The 19,727-nt window shown below is 44.2% G+C and overlaps 2 protein-coding genes and 1 long non-coding RNA gene across 4 annotated transcripts; 2 read left to right on the forward strand and 1 right to left on the reverse strand.

Moving 5' to 3' along the window:
- The first annotated feature begins 503 nt into the window (after nucleotides 1-503).
- Nucleotides 504-10,191, forward strand: LOC133931084 (uncharacterized). Its single transcript, XM_062377910.1, has 15 exons — nucleotides 504-794; nucleotides 891-989; nucleotides 1,093-1,218; nucleotides 4,678-4,751; nucleotides 5,096-5,166; nucleotides 5,266-5,319; nucleotides 5,414-5,484; nucleotides 5,905-6,134; nucleotides 6,968-7,073; nucleotides 7,171-7,263; nucleotides 7,926-8,033; nucleotides 8,277-8,350; nucleotides 9,472-9,542; nucleotides 9,644-9,706; nucleotides 9,798-10,191. The coding sequence occupies exons 1-15, from the start codon at nucleotides 727-729 to the stop codon at nucleotides 9,870-9,872; spliced, it is 1,383 nt and encodes a 460-aa protein (XP_062233894.1). The 5' UTR covers nucleotides 504-726; the 3' UTR covers nucleotides 9,873-10,191.
- A 294-nt stretch (nucleotides 10,192-10,485) lies between these two features.
- LOC133931227 (serine/threonine-protein kinase STY8-like) lies at nucleotides 10,486-18,311 on the reverse strand. 2 transcript variants are annotated; one of them, XM_062378065.1, is made up of 16 exons: nucleotides 17,969-18,311; nucleotides 17,767-17,872; nucleotides 17,565-17,662; nucleotides 17,315-17,425; nucleotides 17,005-17,059; nucleotides 16,758-16,868; nucleotides 15,413-15,469; nucleotides 14,457-14,653; nucleotides 14,261-14,368; nucleotides 13,430-13,503; nucleotides 13,154-13,329; nucleotides 11,947-12,042; nucleotides 11,729-11,809; nucleotides 11,567-11,620; nucleotides 10,934-11,068; nucleotides 10,486-10,847 (listed from the first exon to the last, which is right to left on the reverse strand). In XM_062378065.1, the coding sequence occupies exons 1-16, from the start codon at nucleotides 18,145-18,147 to the stop codon at nucleotides 10,767-10,769; spliced, it is 1,719 nt and encodes a 572-aa protein (XP_062234049.1). In that variant the 5' UTR covers nucleotides 18,148-18,311; the 3' UTR covers nucleotides 10,486-10,766. The 2 variants fall into 2 exon arrangements, with proteins under 2 accessions (XP_062234049.1, XP_062234050.1); XM_062378066.1 differs by having other exon boundaries at nucleotides 10,486-10,844; nucleotides 17,969-18,309.
- On the forward strand, nucleotides 14,649-15,926 carry LOC133931228 (uncharacterized). Its single transcript, XR_009911859.1, has 2 exons — nucleotides 14,649-15,362; nucleotides 15,579-15,926. It is a non-coding gene; the product is annotated as an uncharacterized LOC133931228 (long non-coding RNA).
- Nucleotides 18,312-19,727: the final 1,416 nt, after the last annotated feature.

Here is a 19,727-nt window from a genome sequence, read left to right on the forward strand (position 1 = left end):
CTGCACTGCACATGCACAGTCAGTCGTCCTCATCCACACCACGACTCCACAGAAAAAGGAAAATTTATGTAATTCGGTCTTTCAAAATATCTTATTTCTAATATGATATGTATATCCTTTTATTTCTTTCTTAGGTATATATTAGTTGTTGAATTAGAAGAAAGATAGTATAGATCAAATGTTACGAAATCTTTCTAAGAAAGATCTATCACAGATCCATCCCAATTCTCACACGGCCTCTGTCTCTGCAGACCAGTGTCTCTCTCACGTAGGCAAGGAGATCCTAACTGTGACAAGCCGCTCATATATGGATCCATTCTCAATAGACCTCGTATTTGTGACGATGTCATCTCATATGGTTACGTCCGATGAACTGTTTACCTTCAATCATCTCATATGGTTACGTTCGATGAACCGTTTACCTCCAATAGACGTAGCACAACAAAACTTTAGACATGAAGAAACCGATGGTTTAGTGAACATATATATAGGAGTAATCGCTTCGCTTCGGCCCCCATGCCAATCACACAACTGTGTACTTTGCTGTCTAATTCGGCTCCATTTTAGCTCGTCCAACAAACACACGGACGGTGCTATAAAAACACACGAGCAACTCTCTCTCTGAAAAAAACAGAGCACCATTTCTTTGCAAGCAGAGGAAGAAGACAGTTGTTCACTCCAAATCTGAGCTGAGAGGGCAAAGAGTTCGCTCCTGTCAGGCGAGCAATGGCGACCTCGGCCCGCGTCTCCCTCCCGGCCGCGCCCCTCCTCTCTGAGCCCCCATCACTCACCAGGTACCCTCACGGTTCCATTTCCATCTCTTCTTTCAGTGTACCGCGTCACTGCGTCTGCATGCTCACAGTTCTGTGCGCGCTCCGTTCAATCCACAGGCTGCGCCATGGTGCTGCAGCACGAGCTCCTCCTCCATTAGTGGCCGCGGCGAGGCCGGCGGGTGCCAAGAGGAGGACGCGCGGCGGCGTTCTCGTCAGGTGGGTGATCTCGGGCGCATGTGCTACTGTTCAATTTCTTGCGCAGCAGCTACACATGTCCTTGCCAAAACATTTCCCGCGTCCTTTTCTTGGTCCTCTCCAGGTGCGGCGTTGACGGCGCCGAGGCGTTGCGCTCTGAGGTGCAGGCGGAGGCGGCGGTGCCGCGGTCGGTGCCGGTGCGCGTCGCGTACGAGCTGCAGCAAGCCGGCTACCGCTACCTCGACGTCAGGTACACTAGCACGCAGCGCACTGACCAGGGTGGTCGGTGCTCCATTGCTTCCATGAGCTCCGTCTGCATTTCTGCTCTCTGCACGGTGACAATTAACAGCAGAAAATTCAGGGCCGGTACTCGGTTCAAAAGCAAAGTAAAAAAATTAGATCTAGACGATTTATATTTAATAATAGAGTTTTATTTTTAATCTCGCTTCAGGTCATCAAAATGTCAGGACCGGATCTGAGAAAATTGTTCTCCCTGATAAAGAAAGGTAAAATTACTAGTAGAATCCGATCGACACAGGCAACACTGATGGAGTAGTATAGATTAAATCGATCGAACAGCTTTCTCCTCAAATTCTGTAGGGAATTCGGAATACTTGTCTAGCGTGTGGGGATCGAAGAAATCGTTGCAGGCGGAGAAGGGGATTAGGGAAAGGAGAAAGGCCACGAGGAGGTTAGGTGGCAACCGGGGCGGTGCTAATCCGCGCATGCGCTTTACTTCCTAACGTGCGGACAATTTCGGACAGCTAAACGATAGCGTCCCGCCGGCTGCTTTTCCGCCTCCGCCTTCGTCTCCCCCGACAGTGCCCATCTGCCACCTCCCCCGCCTCCGCTTCCCACCACCCATGGCCAGCGGCGCCCCGCCGCCCCATCCTCTACTAACCTAGCCTAGTCCTCGCCCCGCCGCCGACGTTGTCCACCGACGGTCCTCCATTGCCCGCCAGGCGGTGACGCCGCCCCCTCCCCCTGCCCGCCACCTCCACCTCGTCGGTCGCCGCCCCCCTCCCCCTGCCCGCCACCTCCACCTCGTCGGTCGCCGCCCCCTGAACCTCCATCTATGCCCGTTGGGCAATGGAGCCCAACCCTAACCCGACCGCTAAACGACAAGGCTGGGCCGGGCCGCGACTTATCAAGTTGTGCGCATACGCATAACAAGATTTTTGTGGCAACCGGGAGAACCACTTCCACCACCGAACCAATCTCTTCGGCAAATCCTTGTTGCCGACGGCGGCCAGCAGACAGGGGCTGTGGTGCATGGCCATGGAAGAGAGAGAGAGAGAGAGAGAGAGAGGAGAATAATAGGCACAAACCAAGGGGTTTATGCAAAGATCGTGATCCAATATAGGGGTTTCGTGCAAAAGTTTGGATCGTCATCCAATCGAGAGGCTCATGCAAAATTTGTTGACTGCAGTCGACGCTTAGGCACGCCACCCATAGCCATTGGATCTATGCTTTGCGACCGATCAAGCTATAGTATAAACGAACACGGTTGTCGCGACCTCCCTACTCCCCCTCCGGTCGCTGACGGAGGCTTCCAGCGTCGAGGTGCTCTTGGTCATCTCCAGCTTCTTCGAAGGATGCTAGCGGGAGGGTACTCTTGCATGATGAGTCTCTCGGTTCTTCATATCATAGTTCAATTGAATTTGTATCCCAATCCCCTTAAAACCAAATAAGGATTTAGACAAAGATATGCTCTCTTAATATAATGAACTGTCCCGGCTGGTGAATTAGACACCTCGCTTTGGGACCCTCGCGTCGCTGCGTAGGGGCGACTTGGGGGCAACCGCATCGTGCCGTCTGGGCCCGAACCACCTCACCCCATTCGGCCGCTGCCGCTGGCGGCGGCTAACGACGACAGCCTGTTTTCCCCCGCGCCGTCCGAGCTTCTCTCCGATCCCTTCCCCCTCTTCCTCTCTCCCCCCCCCCCCACTAGTGTTTTAGGTGTGCTCAACTGAATCCACCGGCGGCTCATCGGTTCCGCACTTGTCCCAGCCGGCTCCATTGGCTTTGAACCGGATTTGGTGGGAGTTCCAATGTGGTTGCCCGCGCTACCCTCGCCCCGGCTATGGTCTGGTGTGGTCGGCCACCTTGACGGTCGCACCCAATACGCGTCATCCATGTCGGCCTCCCGTCACATGATTGTGAGCCCTTGGGGCTTTGTTGGCGATGTGCCAGAGGAGGTGATCAAGGAGGTCGGTGTCGCTGATGTGCCGGCGCACCACCGACCGTTGGTCGCTTCGCTTAAAGGGCTTGCAGGCGCGCATGACGTCGAGCAGTGCCTCCTCGGCGGACGCGTACCACCGAGCCACCCACCAATCGACCTTGTCGCGCGGTGGTCTGGTGTGGTCGGCGGTCGCACCCCCTCTCCTCGGCGGCTGCACACTACTCCCGATGATGCTCTCCGTCTGGGCTCGCCCAAGCTCCTCCCCTGTTCCTAGTGGCTAGTTCCAACCGGGCTAGGTTCTCTGGGGGGCTTTACGGCTAGGGTTGGGCCATGGACGTGCTTCTTATGACCCTCGGCATCTGGCCTGTTGAGAGGTGGTACGGCCTAGGCGGCGTCATCGGCAGATGTGAAGTTAATTTGTGCTCGTTGGCCTGCGGTGGTAGACCGCGGATCTTCACAGTAGAGGGGTGAGAAGGCTACGGGCGAAAGCCTAGCTCAGCATTTTGCTGGTACCAATAACGGCGACACTCTTAGGCGTCGCTATCCCCCATGGTGCGCTATCGCGGTGCCTCCCCCTCTCATTCTATGGTACTCTCCAAGTGAAAACCCTGTCTAATTTCTAGACAGGCAATGGCGACGTCTTCAACGTCGCTTCCTTCCTGAAGGTGTCGCCTTGTAGGTCCTGCATTGCTTATGATGGCTAATCAGTCGCAAGGCTGCGACGTTCAACGAGGCCTCTACCCCTCAAACCTGCCTCATGCTTCGCAGTGGGTGACTAGCATGGGTGGGAGGAGTATGCTCAGTGAAGTCAGAGTTGCTACGTCATGGGGTGCGACGAAGCCTGTCAACAATAACATGCAGCAAGCTCTTTTTCGCAATTGTCTTGGTGGTATCTATGTGTCTGGGTGTGATGAAGAGGTGATAGAGGCTGAGGTCCATCGTAGGAAGTCGGAGCTGCTTATAGCGACAAGCCGACAACGATAACTCATGTCGGGCTCCATTGTTTTGTATGTTATAGGTGTGTGGTGGTGAGTCACCATAGGTGGTCGTCCAGAACTTTTTTCTGTTGTTGTCAAGGTTTTAGCCGGTGTTCCTTTCTAATAAACCGTACGGTTGTAAGGTTTTCAGATTTAGTTTTACTCATAAACTAGGTCAACTCTATTCTTATTTAGTGAATTGCAGTAACTCCCTGCTCTTTTCAATGCTTCTTCGAAAAAAAATAAAAATAAAAGGATTCAGACAAAGATTGAAATCAACTAAACTGAGATTCAACAAGTCATTGAACTGAATTGAGGTTATTTACCAAATATTTTCTGCAGAATTCACTCGACACTGGCAACACTGATCGAGCTGCATAGAATAAATCGTTCAAACAGTTTTCTTGTCTGATTCTTTCGGAATTAGAAATAGTTGTGTCCCGTGTGCGGAATCGTTGCACCGGGAATTCGTACAGGATCATTCTCTTTTGTTTGAACGAAACTACAGGTTCATTCCCGTTTGAACTTTCTTGTTTGCTGCTTTCTGTAGAACCGAGGGTGAGTTCAGCGCTGGGCATCCCCAAGGAGCTGTGAATATCCCCTACATGTACAAAACCGGCTCAGGTAATGCCTGAAGCTCCCAAAGCATTGTTCTGTTACGTCTATGATCTCATCTCCACATAGTAGGTCCCAAGGCACATACCACAGATATAGGTGTTGCAGGATTTTTATTTTTGTAAGGTTGCAAAACTGCATGTAATCCATTTTAGAAATGGACTCATCGGGACGCAGCTTTGTACCAATTTGTCGTTTCGTCTGTACGACACTTTCTGTTCACATTTTCCCTTTCTTTTCCAAGATGAACTGATGGGAATGCTGATAGTTTCGGTCCTCCAAAGTTCACTGTATGTACAGTGATTAAGTTCTGGTTCACATCTGAACATTTCTGTACTTTGTATCACTCGTAGGAATGACGAAAAACACACACTTTCTTGAGCAAGTGTCAAGGATCTTTGGGAAGGACGATGAGATCATCGTTGTAAGTCTGCTGAATACATCATGATTTGAAAACAATGCATGTTCTTTTCACTCATATCTTTAATATATTTGTGAAAAAATAACCACTTGTTATTTTCAGGGATGCCAAAGTGGCAAGCGATCTCTCATGGCAGCAACTGAACTCTGCTCTGCTGTAAGCATGAACATCTCGTCTTCTGTATCATGCTACCAATCTGCTCTTATATTTCTGTGATTCGTGGTGATTTCTCTCGTGAAACCATTTTCAGGGATTCACTGCTGTCACCGACATCGCCGGTGGATTTTCTTCTTGGAGGGAGAATGAACTGCCTATTAACCGGTGAAGTTGGCAGTTAGCTTTGCCAGCATTCCTGAAGGCTGAAGCCTAATCTGTCAAGGCTTTTCTGCTCCAGGGTTGTACATCGTCTTTTCGACTTTGGAGATGCCACAAAAATACTGAATAAATGGAGCTTGCAAAGAAGAATGGCAGCACAAGAGATTAGGGGTTTATGTTTCCTCTCATTTACTCCCTTCAATGTTGCAACTTCCTTCACCTTTTTCAGCCTTTTCTTTGGATACTAGAATGTGTACTGAGATTCGTGTACTGCAAGAATCCGATAAAGAATCTTCGTCTCTCTCGTGATGCTATAATTCTCCCGTAATGATGCTTTTCATGTTCCGGCTTGAAGAGGCAACGCGACTGGAAAGGCGGCGCCGCCGTCGCCGGAGAGGAGGAAGAAGGTGGTGCTTGAATCTGCAGCTGGAACATTTCATGTGGGATGTACTCCTGGAACATTTGTGCTTTCCATTTGGAACAAAATTATCCTACGCCCGAAACATTTGGTGGTGGGGCGACACCAGCGAGGCTCGGCGGGGCGTGCAACGGCTTCGCTGGCGAGGAAACAATATGGACTGGCGAACGTGGGCTGAACGGAGGGTCCCAGCATCTAGTGAGGCCAGCCAACTTGAAGATGATGACGAGCAGAGCAGGTAGGTTCCATCAACTGACATGTGAATGTGAAACCTTCCAAGCCAAGATGCCAAGCCAACTATCCCCATTAAACAAAGTGAAGTTCCAGAAACACTAAGGTTTGTTTGTTCTCTACTAATAACTACACACGTATTTCATATTTAATAGCAAGTGTGGGAGACGATGTATCTTCTGGAGACTAATGATGAATTTATGGAAGATAAATATTAAATATTTAGAAACGAAATATAAATAATATGAGATTGAATGTGTTTTTTAAAAATATGAAGAATAAATAATAAGATATTAAATATATTTTTAGAATGTATAGAAAGTACATATTTGATGTCTATATATGGGAAGAAAATAATAGAAGATTGAATGTATATTTAAAAAGAGTAATGTGATTCAACTTTATATGGTAACCGTTTAATTAATTCGAATAGACGATAAAGATCGAATGAATATATCGTATTTTATAGGAGAATAAGTAGATAATTTTCACCGAAAAAGGAAAACATAAAAACGTGGAAGGTTCGATAGAGAGAATACTATATCGAATGGTAACGTATTCAAAGCCAACCAGCATGGTTTACACATTTAGCATCCCAAGTTCCCAACTAATCGCATGGTAACGTATTCACAGCCAACCAGAACTAAGGACTGACTTCTCGATCAAATCGATCCCAAGATAAAAAAAAAAAATAAGAGCATTCTCTTAAGGGACGCCCACAAGAAAACTTTGAATTCCCTTGCAAAATAAAAAAGGCACATCTATTAGCGGATCAGGAAGAAAACGGATCATTTGACAACTGAAGAGACAGATACAAGTACGCCCCCTGCCTCTCCCCAGGAGAAGAACCAGAGAAGCCAAGAAGAACAGCAGGCTCCGGCGAGCGAGCAATGGCAGCGACCTTGGCCCGCATCTCCCTCCCCGCCCAGGCCCGAGCCCTTACCAGGTACGTACGTACCCTTCCCTCATGGTGCAACCTTCAGTTCTCCGCTCCATTCGATCTTCATAGCTCACTGCGTCGTTGCTGCTCAATCCGCACGCAGGCTGAGGCAAAGCGCGGCACAAGCTCCTCCTTGGTTTGTGGCCGCGGCGACGGCGGCTGGCGCCAAGAGGACGCTCGGCTCCCGTAGCGTCAGGTGCGTCACCGTTCTTGTTGCGCAGCAGACAGGGAAATTAAACACGCGGTTCTTGCCAAAACTTCGTTCTCCCTTCCTTCCTTAAGGCGTCTTCGTCGCTCCCTTTCGTCTTGAATGGCCACTGCGCTTTTTGGTGTTTGTCTATTTAACTCCTAGGTCTCATTCCACGGTGACTCTTCATTTTATTTACTGCTTCTCAACAATGATTTAGTCCAATATACAATCCTTCAAAGTGATGCGTTGCAGACTTGTGTGACAGAGTGATGTGATGTAGGAGCTAGGCTCCGCTATCGAGTTTGTGTGGGGTAGAGAGGTATGGTTTAGAGCAGGGTTCTGCCGGTTGAGAGAGATGTAGTGTGGAAGCAGAGCTCTATTGATATAGTTTATGAGTAAGTTTGTTGTCCGGTCAGTTAGTGCCCGAGTTTAGTTAAATTGATCATGTCTGTTATCTATTTGTGTTATTTGATATGAGCATCATCGGCGTATTGTCATTGTTAAATTGCTGTGTTGAATTTTTCTCCGAATCCATACATCTACTTAGGATTTTGAACCCAATTTTTTTTTAAAAAACTAAATCAACTATATCTTCTTTTTAATATATGCTCGAATTAGCTCCAGCTCGCCGGGTTCTTTCAAAAAGAGAAAACTTCGTTCTCCTCTAGGTCCGCCGGGGCGTTGCAAGCAGAGGCGGAGGCGACGGTGCCGCGGTCGGTGCCGGTGCGCGTCGCGCACGAGCTGCAGCAGGCCGGCCACCGCTACCTCGACGTCAGGTACGCTGCGCTACTGGCCCAGGTCGTCGGTGCTCCGTTCCCCGGCCAGCAGAAATTCTGCTCTCAGCACGGTGACAATTAGCACCGATCGAGCAGCGTAGATTAAATTTTGTCCAAAAACAGCATAGATTTAAATCAAACAACTTTCTTCTCATATTCCTTCGGTGATCTGAAACAACTGTGTCGTGGGAATTCATAATGGTTCATTCTCATTTTCTCCTTTCTTGTTTGCTGTTTCTGCAGAACCGAGGGTGAGTTCAGCTCTGGGCATCCAGAAGGAGCTGTAAACATCCCCTACATGTTCAGGACCTGCTCAGGTAATTCCAAGCTCCCAACGCATTGTTCTAGTCGCCGGCTAATGGTTTTGTCCTGTGCGACGGACCTGCTCAAGTTGAGCTTGTGATCATCCCCATGCGGTAACCTGTCGGCCGGCCTTGATTCTTGGATCCGATTACAATTGATCCACTCGTGCTGAATGAACGTGACATAAAATAGAGTGCTGATAAATTTATGCATGAACTCCTCCTAGTTATGTTATCCAGATGGAGTGCATTAAGAAATAACGTGTGGTTTAAGAAATAGAGTTCCACTCGAGAACCAGGATACATATGATCTGGTCCATTTTGATGCCTGTGTGCGTGCGAATCTTTCTTTCTGATATACAATTTGGACACAAAGTAATCCTTTGCATACACGCGCGAACAGATTATGCTGTCAACTTGCATTGTTAAAGCAAAGTAGCAAATTGAAGCGGCGTTTGGCTCTGCAAAGGGGCATCGTTTACAAACTTTAAGATCATGACCTTGTTATGTCCATGACTTGATCTCCACATAACTGGTCCCAGGCACAGACCACACAAAGACGAATTATTGTGGTATTAGGTAATTGGGATAACTAGATCGTCCTGCCAGGCTCTGATCTTCACTTTTTTATTTCTTGCTTGCCGATTACACAATAGGCCTCTGTTTATATAGAGGTCCAAGTCCTAACTAGGAAAGCTTAGAGATAGAAAATGACTAATCAGACCGGAAATCTAACTATTCCGAAATCTAGAAGGAAACTAATTCTTTTCCTCCCTACCTGCTTTTCTGCGCCTTTGGTAAGTGATAAAAAATTGAGAATCCATATCACGAATGGGGAATTCATGATTTTCTAAGGTTTCCTACTGGATATATAGAATCCACCTTAGAAATGACATGGACTCATCAGGACACAGCTTTATGTTAGTGGCTCCTTACTCTACACCGATTTGTCTTTGGGCTGTATGTGACACCACCTGTTGACATCTTCTTTTCTAGGATGAACTGATGAGCATGCTAACAGTTTCAGTTCTCCCAAAGTTTACCCTATGTACTGTGACTAAGTACTGATTCTTTTTTGACACAAAGTTCTAATTCACATCTAAACATTCCTCTACGTACTCGCTATCCACTTGTAGGACTGACGAAAAGCACACACTTTCTTGAGCAAGTGTCAAGGATCTTCAGGAAAGATGACGAGATCATCGTTGTACGTCGTCTGCTGAATACATCATGATTTCCAAAACATTTCTGTTCTTTGCAGTCACATTTTTTTATATATTTCCGGAAAAAATCACCTGTACATTTCAGGGATGCCAAAGTGGCAAGAGATCTCTCATGGCAGCAACTGAACTCTGCTCTGCTGTAAGCATGGTCATCTCATATCCGTATTGTGTTACCACTTAACAATCGTTTCTTGGCTTTCTGGATTCATGGTGATTTTTCTCATTGCAACCACCTTCAGGGTTTCACTGCTGTGACTGACATCGCCGGTGGATTTTCTTCTTGGAGGGAGAATGGACTGCCTGTCAACCAGTGACATTACCTTGCTAGCATTCCTGAAGCCTAATAATCTGTCAAGGCTACTCTGCTCCAGAGCTGCACATTATGGTCGCTTCAACTTTTGAGACGCCATAACAGTACCGAATAAATGGAGCTTTGCAAAACAGAATGGCAGCACAAGAGATAAGGCGGTTTTCGTTATGTTTACTCTTATTTACTCCATTTGATGTTGCATCTTCACCTTCTTCAACCTTTCCTGAGCAGACTAGAATGCGCGTGTGGCGCAAAAATGCAACAGAAAATATGTCAGAAATCAAATGTATTACGTAATGATAATATCAAAACAAGTCAACATATCCTCACTAGCAACATTGTATGCAGGAAAGGCATATCTTCACCAGCATACATCGTGTATGCAGGAAAGGCATATCTTCACTAGCAAGATTGTAGTAATTATAAGACATGACATCGAATTATTGAGTCTTCCCTCCAAAAAAAAAGGGTCAAAAACATAACCAGGCTGTTTTCCTGCACACATAACACCTCCGGTTGCATATATTCGTTTCAAACTTCCAGTACAAACTTACAAATAAGTGAACTGTTAATCTGTATGAGAGTGACAGAAATGGTTTATTTTTTAACAAAAAGGATACTGCAAAGCCACTTTCCATTTATTTCCTCTTCAATTTCTTGTTTTCCAGACAACAACAATCGATAAATACATGATTCTTTGTCTTGCATTACATTCAGGAGGAAAAGAGAAATAGGGTCAAGTGATATGTTAGTCAGGTAAGCATACCCCATAATTACATAGACCATGAGAAACCGATGTCTTCACAAAGGGGAAAAAAGAATTATCTTGGAAAAGCAAATCTGTACAGCGCTGCAATTTACAACTTCAGCTATGACACAAGTGCAGATGAGTAGTTCATCAATGGCCCTTCCCAAATGAAAAGAAGATGCCACCTTTTTCCTTCTCCTTGTGGGGCTTGTTATGATCCATGCCGACCTGCTAGTATGTTCCATACACTTGTTACACTAGTCAATCTCAACATATGGGATCTCGAGAAATGGATGATGAGTACAGAGACGCTTTACCTCCTCGGCGATTTCATTGAGCGCATGCAAAATTTCTGTGAAGTCTGGTCTGTTGACAGGATTTTGCTGCCAGCACTTCTCAAGTAGTTGCGTGAGCTTAGGGTTTGTGCCCCTTGGGATCACTGGTCTTAAGCCCTACAGGTTGATCCGTTCATTTATTTAAGTATGATGGTCAAATTCAGAAGCAAAAATAAATTTGTCTGCCCTACTAGTCACTTTTTTTACAAGTCACCTGAAAAATGCTCATTTAGCTTCACTAGCTCATCAAAATTACGAGTGACCATTCACACTAACTGTACTCTCTTATTTCCAATACACAAATACCACGGTCCACGAATACCTTGGTTATTTGTGTCATTTCCAATACACAAATAACCAATCTGTTTTTTTTAGGGGAAACCAATAACCAATCTGTTGGTTGTACAACCTCTTAATCCCCATGCCCAATCAAAATACACTACATCTTATAAAAATATATGGAGGGAGTATACTACAATGAGGTCAGACCTCAACAAACAACAAAGAGGAAAAATATACAAAGATGTCACTTGATGATCTTGGGACTGCATTTCATGTGTCAAAGTCGAATAATAACAAAACCAAGTAAAAGAAGAACTTCAGTTTGTTCCTTACCTCTTGGATAACACCAATGGCTGCTTGGAGTGGCGTCAGAAACTCGTAAGGAATCTATTCAAGTAAATATGTCCAAAGATAAGGATGATGGCATTTGGTACCAAGACCAAGCTTATATTTGCCGAGAGATCAACTGTGCTCTAACTGATGGACCAATGTTACCTTTCCAGTGAGCAGCTCCCACAGAACAATGCCGAAGCTAAATACATCAGCCTTGGTGTCGTATGGTTTGTGCTCTATAACCTACGCAACAAAATGTTGCTTAGATAAGAAATCTTCCAATAATTTGGATTACAGTATCATCATTAAAAAAAGGAAGTGCTGGTCATTCCTCTGTAAACAAATAATATTTCGGTTAATCATGGGTTCAAAAAGATTACCTCAGGAGCCATCCAACGATATGTTCCAGTTTCCGCAGTCATAACACCTGATTCAGCTTTGACACGTGCAACACCAAAATCAGCAACCTTGATAAGCTGAAAAGGTGCCATTGGTTATCAGTTTGAAATTAAAATGCAACGTAGTAGTACAGCTGCAGAAACAAGAAACAGAAAAGAAGGAATAAAACGAGGGATAGTATGTAATGAAGCTGATTGATTGGACATGAGGCTATAATAGAAAAGCGACCTGGGTAAGAAAAGATATCATGCACTGATGCACACATGCGATTAAATACAAATCACTCGAATTTAAATAAAAATAGGCAATAATGACATAAGCTTTTTCTGTTTGAGATTTGGAGAAAAACCCCGGTCCAAAATATATGCTAGTCAGCACCCCCAGAAACAAAGGCCTGGGTCTTCTAAAATGTATGTAATAAACTTTTTATGCCATTGCAAATGTCCCCAATATGGGAAATGCCATCACAAAAGGCTTCATACGAAATATGCCATCTATGTTGCAAACCTTGCCAGTATTTGCCATCGCCGTCAACACTGTTAACTTTTTCCGTTAATTTTTTCCATATTGCCCATACTACCCTTGTGGCCTTGTCTTCTACCTCCAACCTATGCCCCTCATCTGTGACCGAGCTCGGCCTATGGCGGCTAGCCAACACCTCCATGGCCCCTCCAAACCCCTGCCCGAGCATGAGGAGCGCGCTCACGTGGTCCAACGACGCCGCACACACAACACGCGGAGGTAAGGTTTGCAACATGGATGGCATATTTCGTATTAGGCCTTTTGAGATGGCATTTCCCAGATTGGGGACATTTGCAATTGCATTAAAAAAAATTCATATATGGTATCCAGTTTCCATAGTTCAGGCAGACCATCATGTACTTAGTTTAGTTCTTCATGCTTTATAGGCAGAACAAAATGCAGTAATTATATTTGTGTACCGACTTTGAGCATGCATAGTTGCATACACTTTACATGCTACCAAAACAAACATAGCATAAGGGCAGTAACTCACACAGTTAGCACACCAAAGTAATGATACATGCGAAACAAAAGAAGAGCCGCATAATACAAAAGTGATATAGAACGATCGATCATGATATTGATAGTATTCACAAGAAATTGCATTATAAATGAATTCACAGAATAAGTGTATGCAGTTTGACCATATAATGACAGAAAACTTGCCTCATGTTCATCCATAAGAAGATTGGCAGTCTTCAAGTCTCGATGAATAATTCCGTTTTGGTGTAAATAGTCCATCCCTTTTGATACATCAACTGCAGCTTTAAGTAGACGGGGAAGTTTGAAGGAACTTCTTCGCTTGTGAAGGAAGTCATACAAGCTTCCATTTTTCATAAATTCTGGAGAAATGCGTATTTTTTTAATAAAAGGGTAAATATTAAAAGCATATCGCAAATGATTAAAATCTGCAAGAAGAATTAGCATCTATGTTTATTTTACCTGTGACAATGCATAAGGTTTTTGGCTTGGTGCACGCCCCAAGAAATCGAACAATGTTTTTGTGACGAATCTTCCTAGAAAGTGAAAATTCCACCAACAAAGTGAAGAGGAAATAAATGTACTACTTACCAAGGTAAAAGACTCTGCCACTCTGGTATAGAAATATCAAATATCTATATAGTTGTAAATGGAGATGATCAATTGAATGCTGAAATTACTTGGTTCATGAAGCTTAGAGGGCTGTAAGTTAGTGAAACTCTTAGATGACTAGGCTCAGGCACATACCACTGGATATTGTGCACATCGTCATCCACAAACCAAATAGTGAAAACTGGGGCAAATTGAGGGTAGCATGGTGTTAGCGTGGCGATTTAACACCACAAGGCCGATTGCATGGGTGGCCTGCTTCCAATGGATGACAGAAGTTCAAGAAACTTCAAGTAAACTACCTTCAAAGGACCTGGCGTCCTCACCAGTTCTTTTTCAGGCTATAGGCTCAGATTTGTCCACCCAATTCATATGAATGGAAAAATTCAGGCCACATTAACTTGACCAGCGTCGATACACAAGCTTTGCATATTCTCATGTGTAGAGTACAAACGAATGAGCCTTTTAGGTTTTGGGCCATCGCAGCTTTTCTTTTTTTCTTTTTAAGTAAAACATTAGCCAAGGTCCAAGAGCTATACATTCACTAAAGAAGGAGATGGGTGCTCAAGCTGGTCCTATGATACGAAACCGGATCGGCAGGGAGATTAAACAGCCTCCCCACCACAGGGCCAGGCGCATCTTCTTTTCCTTTTCTGAAACATCATTACATGTTTTCTTACTAACCTCATAATATATATTTCGTGGGCAAACTCCTTCTCCATGTTCTCGTTAAGACGATCTGACTTGAGCACCTTAATAGCAACATCCTCACCGTAGTATATTCCACGATAACTGCAACATAAGAATGAGCGACTTATTTATTTTGTAGGCAATGACTAACAGACCGCATTAGCATGCAAGGCAACAACATAGTACTCACAGATCACCATATGTTCCAGATGCAACTTTGTCTTGAAATATCAATGCTTCGAAATTAATTTCCCATTCATCAGTGTTATCTTTAGGTATCTCAACATGGTTGCCTTGTAAGTTAGTCTGACACTGCTTGCCTGCCAATTCAGGAGGCCAGCAAGTAGATGTTGAATGCATCTGAGCAAGAGTTTTGACAATGCAAAACTTAAGCACCATGAAATAGAGAAATGATGGAGTTAGTCTCGAAAAAGTGAATAAAAATGCAAAAGCTTATCAAATGAACATGATCTTTAGTAGTAACAACTTAAGCATAAAAACTGGCATCTGTAAGCTATAGTTTTTGCATTTGGCAGACTTTAACACTTGAACACAATGGATCACTAAATATTCTCACATTCTCATGTCACAACCTTTTGTTAGGATGTTGCACTAGACCGAAACATTTTGTTTACCATTTCTGAATCTCAAGTCTCTTATTTGGCTCTAGGAGTTTGTGATGTAATCTATTGACCTGCAATTGTGCTACGTTGCACTAGACCGAAACATTTTGTTTACTATTTCTGAATCTCAAGTCTCTTATTTGGCTCTAGGAGTTTGTGATGTAATCTATTGACCTGCAATTGTGCTACGAAGGCTAAATAAAGAAGATGCAAGTTTATATTTTTGAACAAGAAACGTTGAATCTTTGCATGCACATAAGGGCCTAAATTGGTCTTAAAGGTGGTTCTGGTACTTATAGAATGCTGGCCAGACAAATACTTAACTTTTTTCTTTCATGCTTATTTTGTATTACATTTTCTAAGATGAGTTTAATTCATATGGTTTTCCTAGGTCGGGGGTGCTCCTTTTATGCATCTCTGCCAACAAGCAAAATTAATGGATCATCCTCGTTGGTCGAGCACAAGGACAACATGTAAGCACTATGAACAGCTGAGGAAAGAAATGACAGTGACAAAACTTTACCTCAGCCTTGTAACTGTGAATTTCCTTCTCCAATGTTTCTTCAAGCTGTTGAGTTTCCTGTATAAATTAAAAATGAGATTTCTATGTTGGGCTATTTGGAGTTGCCACAATGATATTGCCTTTGATAAAAAAAAACAATCATATCTTTTATTCATGCACTTTTCAGGGGCACATATTGTCTGAGATTCTAGAGATTGCTGCAGAAGGAGGACAAGAGGGAGGACAAGGGCGGATTTGCCACCTGAGCAACTGGGGCCATGGCCCAGGTTGTGACCCAGCTGCACTTTGGAAGAAGCCCACTGAGTGGCCCTAGCTATTGGGCCAGCCCAGCTCCGCCCCTGAGGGAGGACATACGTATGGCTTGCCAAGCATTGGAAGTGGTGGCCGTCGAATTTTTGGCCAAGAATGGATGGCGGTTTAGTAATAAGCTATGTGGTCTATAATGCTATTTTTATTTCTGTCCAACTTTCAACTTTGAGCTGAAATGATGTAATAATGAACAAGGTTGTATCCAGCCCACGGTGCAAAAGGACATAACAGTTCTCATTTTCTAAAAAAAAAGCTAAATAGGAAAGGGCCTGATTTCTTGCGAATCTAAAATTAACTGGATAATACCAAATGTTCCTCCAAGTTTTTTAGCAGCTTATCACAAAACAATTGACATACAATAGCTAAAGGTGAAGAATAAATTTCCGGTCATAACAGTCCAAAATATATCAATAATTTTTTTTCTTAATCCAAAAATAGTCTTAAATTCAATAACATGCAAGTATGTCCTATAATTTTTTTTGCTGAGAACCCTTAACAGGTACTCAAAACATGCCTTTTCCATGTTACAGCTAGTGTGAAGCAATGTATTTTTATTGTGCACTTCATTACAGGCAATAAGGTTTCAAATGTGACATTTTCTTTAAACTTTTACATTGCATATAGAAAAGAACCACAGTTTCAATTATGAATTGACGCCTTTTTGGACAGGTTCCACAATTCTATTTCTTGGTATTGGCGTCTTACAGAGATATTTTGAGTGCAATCACTTCACACCTAGAAGCCTAATTTTGGGGTTCTGACACTTGCCTGCTAATTATGTTTGACCTTTAGCAATTCAATGAAGAATGGTTAAAGTACAGCTGAGATTCTAATGGTTTGGTCGTGAAAACTTAGATGTTCTTCTTCGAGGCGAATTGGTGTGCCTATTTCTTCTTAATATAAAGCCATCTAGTTCCTCCTAGGTTGGTCTAGTTTTTTATGAAAACTTAAAGGTTCTTGCATGTAGAAAGCAACATGAGCATCTCGTTAGTAAATAGTTCCAAAACAAAATGTATTCCGAGTAGAGAAGAAATACCTTGTGATCCCATCCGACTACAATGAAAATATCTAAGAAGTAACCATCATTTGTTGAAAGTGCATGTACTTCCTTGATATCAAGGTTGAGTTTGCCTAGGAGTGTAGACAACTGGAGCATTATGCTACCATTAGCATCAGAAAGCTTCTAAAAATCATGTAATATGATGAACAAATGAAATAAGAAATAATTCATGGCAAGGGAGTATCTTTCTAACGATTTTACAGCTGATACTTCCAGAACTTACTTGAGTAAGGCCCTTTGGCCTGTCGTCAGATGCAAAAGTGATCTCATGCATGGGTCTGCAAGATAAGAAATTGGCAGCCAGATAGGGACAAAATTAGCATTTTACTGTATTTAGTCTCAGTACTTTACTGCACAATCAAAGGAAAATAGGTGCATAATCAAGTAACAGTAACTCGAATAAGTAAAGCAATGTTTGAATGAAAAGTAAAGTATATGTATAGAATCTGTTCACCACCTAATTTCAGGACTGCGTAACTGAAAGAAGCTGGTAAGCTGGATGCAAGTGTTAATGCCACTAACAAAAAACTAACCTGAGAATAGCGTCTACAACACCGCTGTCATCCAGGAGGTTCATGCTGCTGGCTTGATGAACGAGATACTTAAGATTCTGTGAGGAGCCAAAAATAGGTTCCGGGTGCGCTCTAACAAACCAAACAAGGCAAACTTTAAGCGAAAGGTAGATTGAAATTGAAGTAAGAACGAGAAGCATCATTAATACAATAGGTCATGGTGAGCAGCTAAAAGCTCCAACCATCTTCACACTGCCAAGAAGTCACATACATCAGCCTTCTTGGTGTCGCAGCGGCACCCACTTCGGTCGCATTGGACTGAGAAGAATCGGGTTCGCAGGCATCATCAGCCTCAGAAGGTACAGGTACCTGCAGAGACACATGCAATTGGCTCAGAAACAGATCAGAATCGCCGCTGCAAATTGCATGTTTGACTCACAGAAAAGACTTGGTTTTTGCGCATTGCACTGCACCTGAACAACTCTCACGGAGAAGGCAGGCCGATCTTTAGCCTTCTCCAGCAGCTGCATATGCACCAGGACATCCTCCGCCCTCTCAACGTTCACATCCATGGCATATCTGCCGCGCCGGAAAACCAAAAATGAGAACGGGATCCGCGCACAGAGGCGCGACGAGATCAATCAGCACCCGAGCATGAGGCGGAAGGGTTTGCACCTGATGTTGAAGCGGTGGAAGTGCGCCCAGAGCTTGTCCGCGAAGTCCGGCGCGAGGGCCTCCGGCGCGCCGGCGTCCCTGAGCCGCCGCAGCACGTCGTGGTACACGCCCAGCCTTGTGCCCTCCCTGTCTGGCCGCCGCTGCGTCTGCGGCTGCGGGTGGACCCGGACTCCTTCCATCGGCACGCACGCGAGGCGTTCGGCGGAATGCGCAGACGGCGAGCGCGGGTTGCAGTTGCGGGCGGGGGCTCTCCGACCTAGCGGTTTTTATAAAGGACCGCACGACACCGGCGGCGTTTCGCGCGGCATCATCGATTCCATCGGATATCCAGCGCCCGACAGCGGACTACCGTCTCATTGGCCAATCTGCGCGGTGACGACGACAGCAATATATATATATAAGCGACAGGTTCATGGTTGACTTTTGTTCCTCTCCGATCCAATGCTGCGTTGACATTGAGGAACAGTCCGGAGCTGAAGCTCAAGTTCGCTCGTGATTACTGTATTATACTAAGAACGAGAAGAGCGAACTTGGCCCTTGCAGCACGCAAGTAGCAAGGTGTGTTCGGATACTCGTATATGACGTATTTGTCTCTGTGTGTACTTATTTTTTTTTTAAAGATTATTTGGTTGTTTGTATGTATTTTTTTTCATCTATAGATATAATTATATGGTTAGAGTTTAGTCTGGGTACGTCCGAATCGAATTTATCTCTGAAGTCTGGCTCAGTTGATGCATTGTATGTTCTATAATGATACAACGGTCTCACTTGTTAGTTTCATATATATGATCATTGTATCGATCCATACAGACAACTAAATAACTTTATATGATCATTGCATCCGTCCATACAAACAACTAAACACTCTTTTTCAGAGTCAACTATATCCACTAAATCTAGTTTTACTCATTTATGATATACGCTACGACTTTAAAAAAATCATATGAATAACCAAACCCACCCGTCGTGAATTGAACGTCATAGGGCGTCTCTGTGACTGAACGGCAAGCTTTGTTTCTTTTAAAAAAACGAGTGCATAATTAATACTAGCTAGGTCAATCACTCGTCGCGAATCTAATAACTCAATGATATTATTTGGGTGACGTCTGGGCAGATTTGTATTTACCTTTTCCACTGATTGTTAAGCCTTTTTCAAAGTCAACTAAGAGCATTCTGATTGCTAGGTTGCTGATGTGAGCTTCCCCTTGTTTGTTCATCAACCCATGTCCCACATTGCTGGCAAACTTTGTAGGATTGGATCGGGTCCATGCTTCTCCATCTCAAAAGAGCTTCGGATGTTTAAACATGTCAGAAGAGCTCAACAACAATAATATAATTAGAGTAAAATACACTGACAATCCATGAACTTATCCTGCTGTATCATATAGGTCCATGATTTTTTTTTTTGCGGTTTTAGGCCATTAAACTTTTAAGTGGTATACTGCAGATCCATACCCTTTTGCAGAGCTATAGGAGCCTTTGTGGTCATGCCAACATGAAAGTACAATTTGCACATGAGCCCTTCAAGTATTTGGCTTCGGCACATGTCTCTAACTTAATCCCCACTCTCACCTCTCTCACTTGTTGCCTCCTGCCATACCGCCGCCAGCCCACCACCACCCAACCAGGGACCAGCTGATGACAAAGAAGGCGTGATCTTCACTAACCGAGTCCATGTGAGGCGAGGATCACGGTGATGCGGAGAGGATGGTGGCCACCTAGCGGCGAAAAGGGGAACCGCTGCCTATGTATAGTAATT

The sequence above is a fragment of the Phragmites australis genome, chromosome 10 (genome assembly GCF_958298935.1).
Source record: "Phragmites australis chromosome 10, lpPhrAust1.1, whole genome shotgun sequence".
NCBI classification, from domain to species: domain Eukaryota; kingdom Viridiplantae; phylum Streptophyta; class Magnoliopsida; order Poales; family Poaceae; genus Phragmites; species Phragmites australis.

Bases quoted from the DNA above. Each gene is read 5' to 3' on its own strand.
- LOC133931227 (XM_062378065.1), bottom strand. From the start codon at position 18,147: ATGGAAGGAGTCCGGGTCCACCCGCAGCCGCAGACGCAGCGGCGGCCA. The intron at 16,869-17,004 runs GTAAGTTCTGGA...ATAATGCTCCAG, and splicing joins GGCCAAAGGGCCTTACTCAA to TTGTCTACACTCCTAGGCAA. The intron at 13,504-14,260 runs GTTAGTAAGAAA...TTCACTTTCTAG, and splicing joins CACGAAATATATATTATGAG to GAAGATTCGTCACAAAAACA.
- LOC133931084 (XM_062377910.1), top strand. From the start codon at position 727: ATGGCGACCTCGGCCCGCGTCTCCCTCCCGGCCGCGCCCCTCCTCTCT. The intron at 990-1,092 runs GTGGGTGATCTC...GGTCCTCTCCAG, and splicing joins CGCGGCGGCGTTCTCGTCAG to GTGCGGCGTTGACGGCGCCG. The intron at 1,219-4,677 runs GTACACTAGCAC...TGCTTTCTGTAG, and splicing joins TACCGCTACCTCGACGTCAG to AACCGAGGGTGAGTTCAGCG.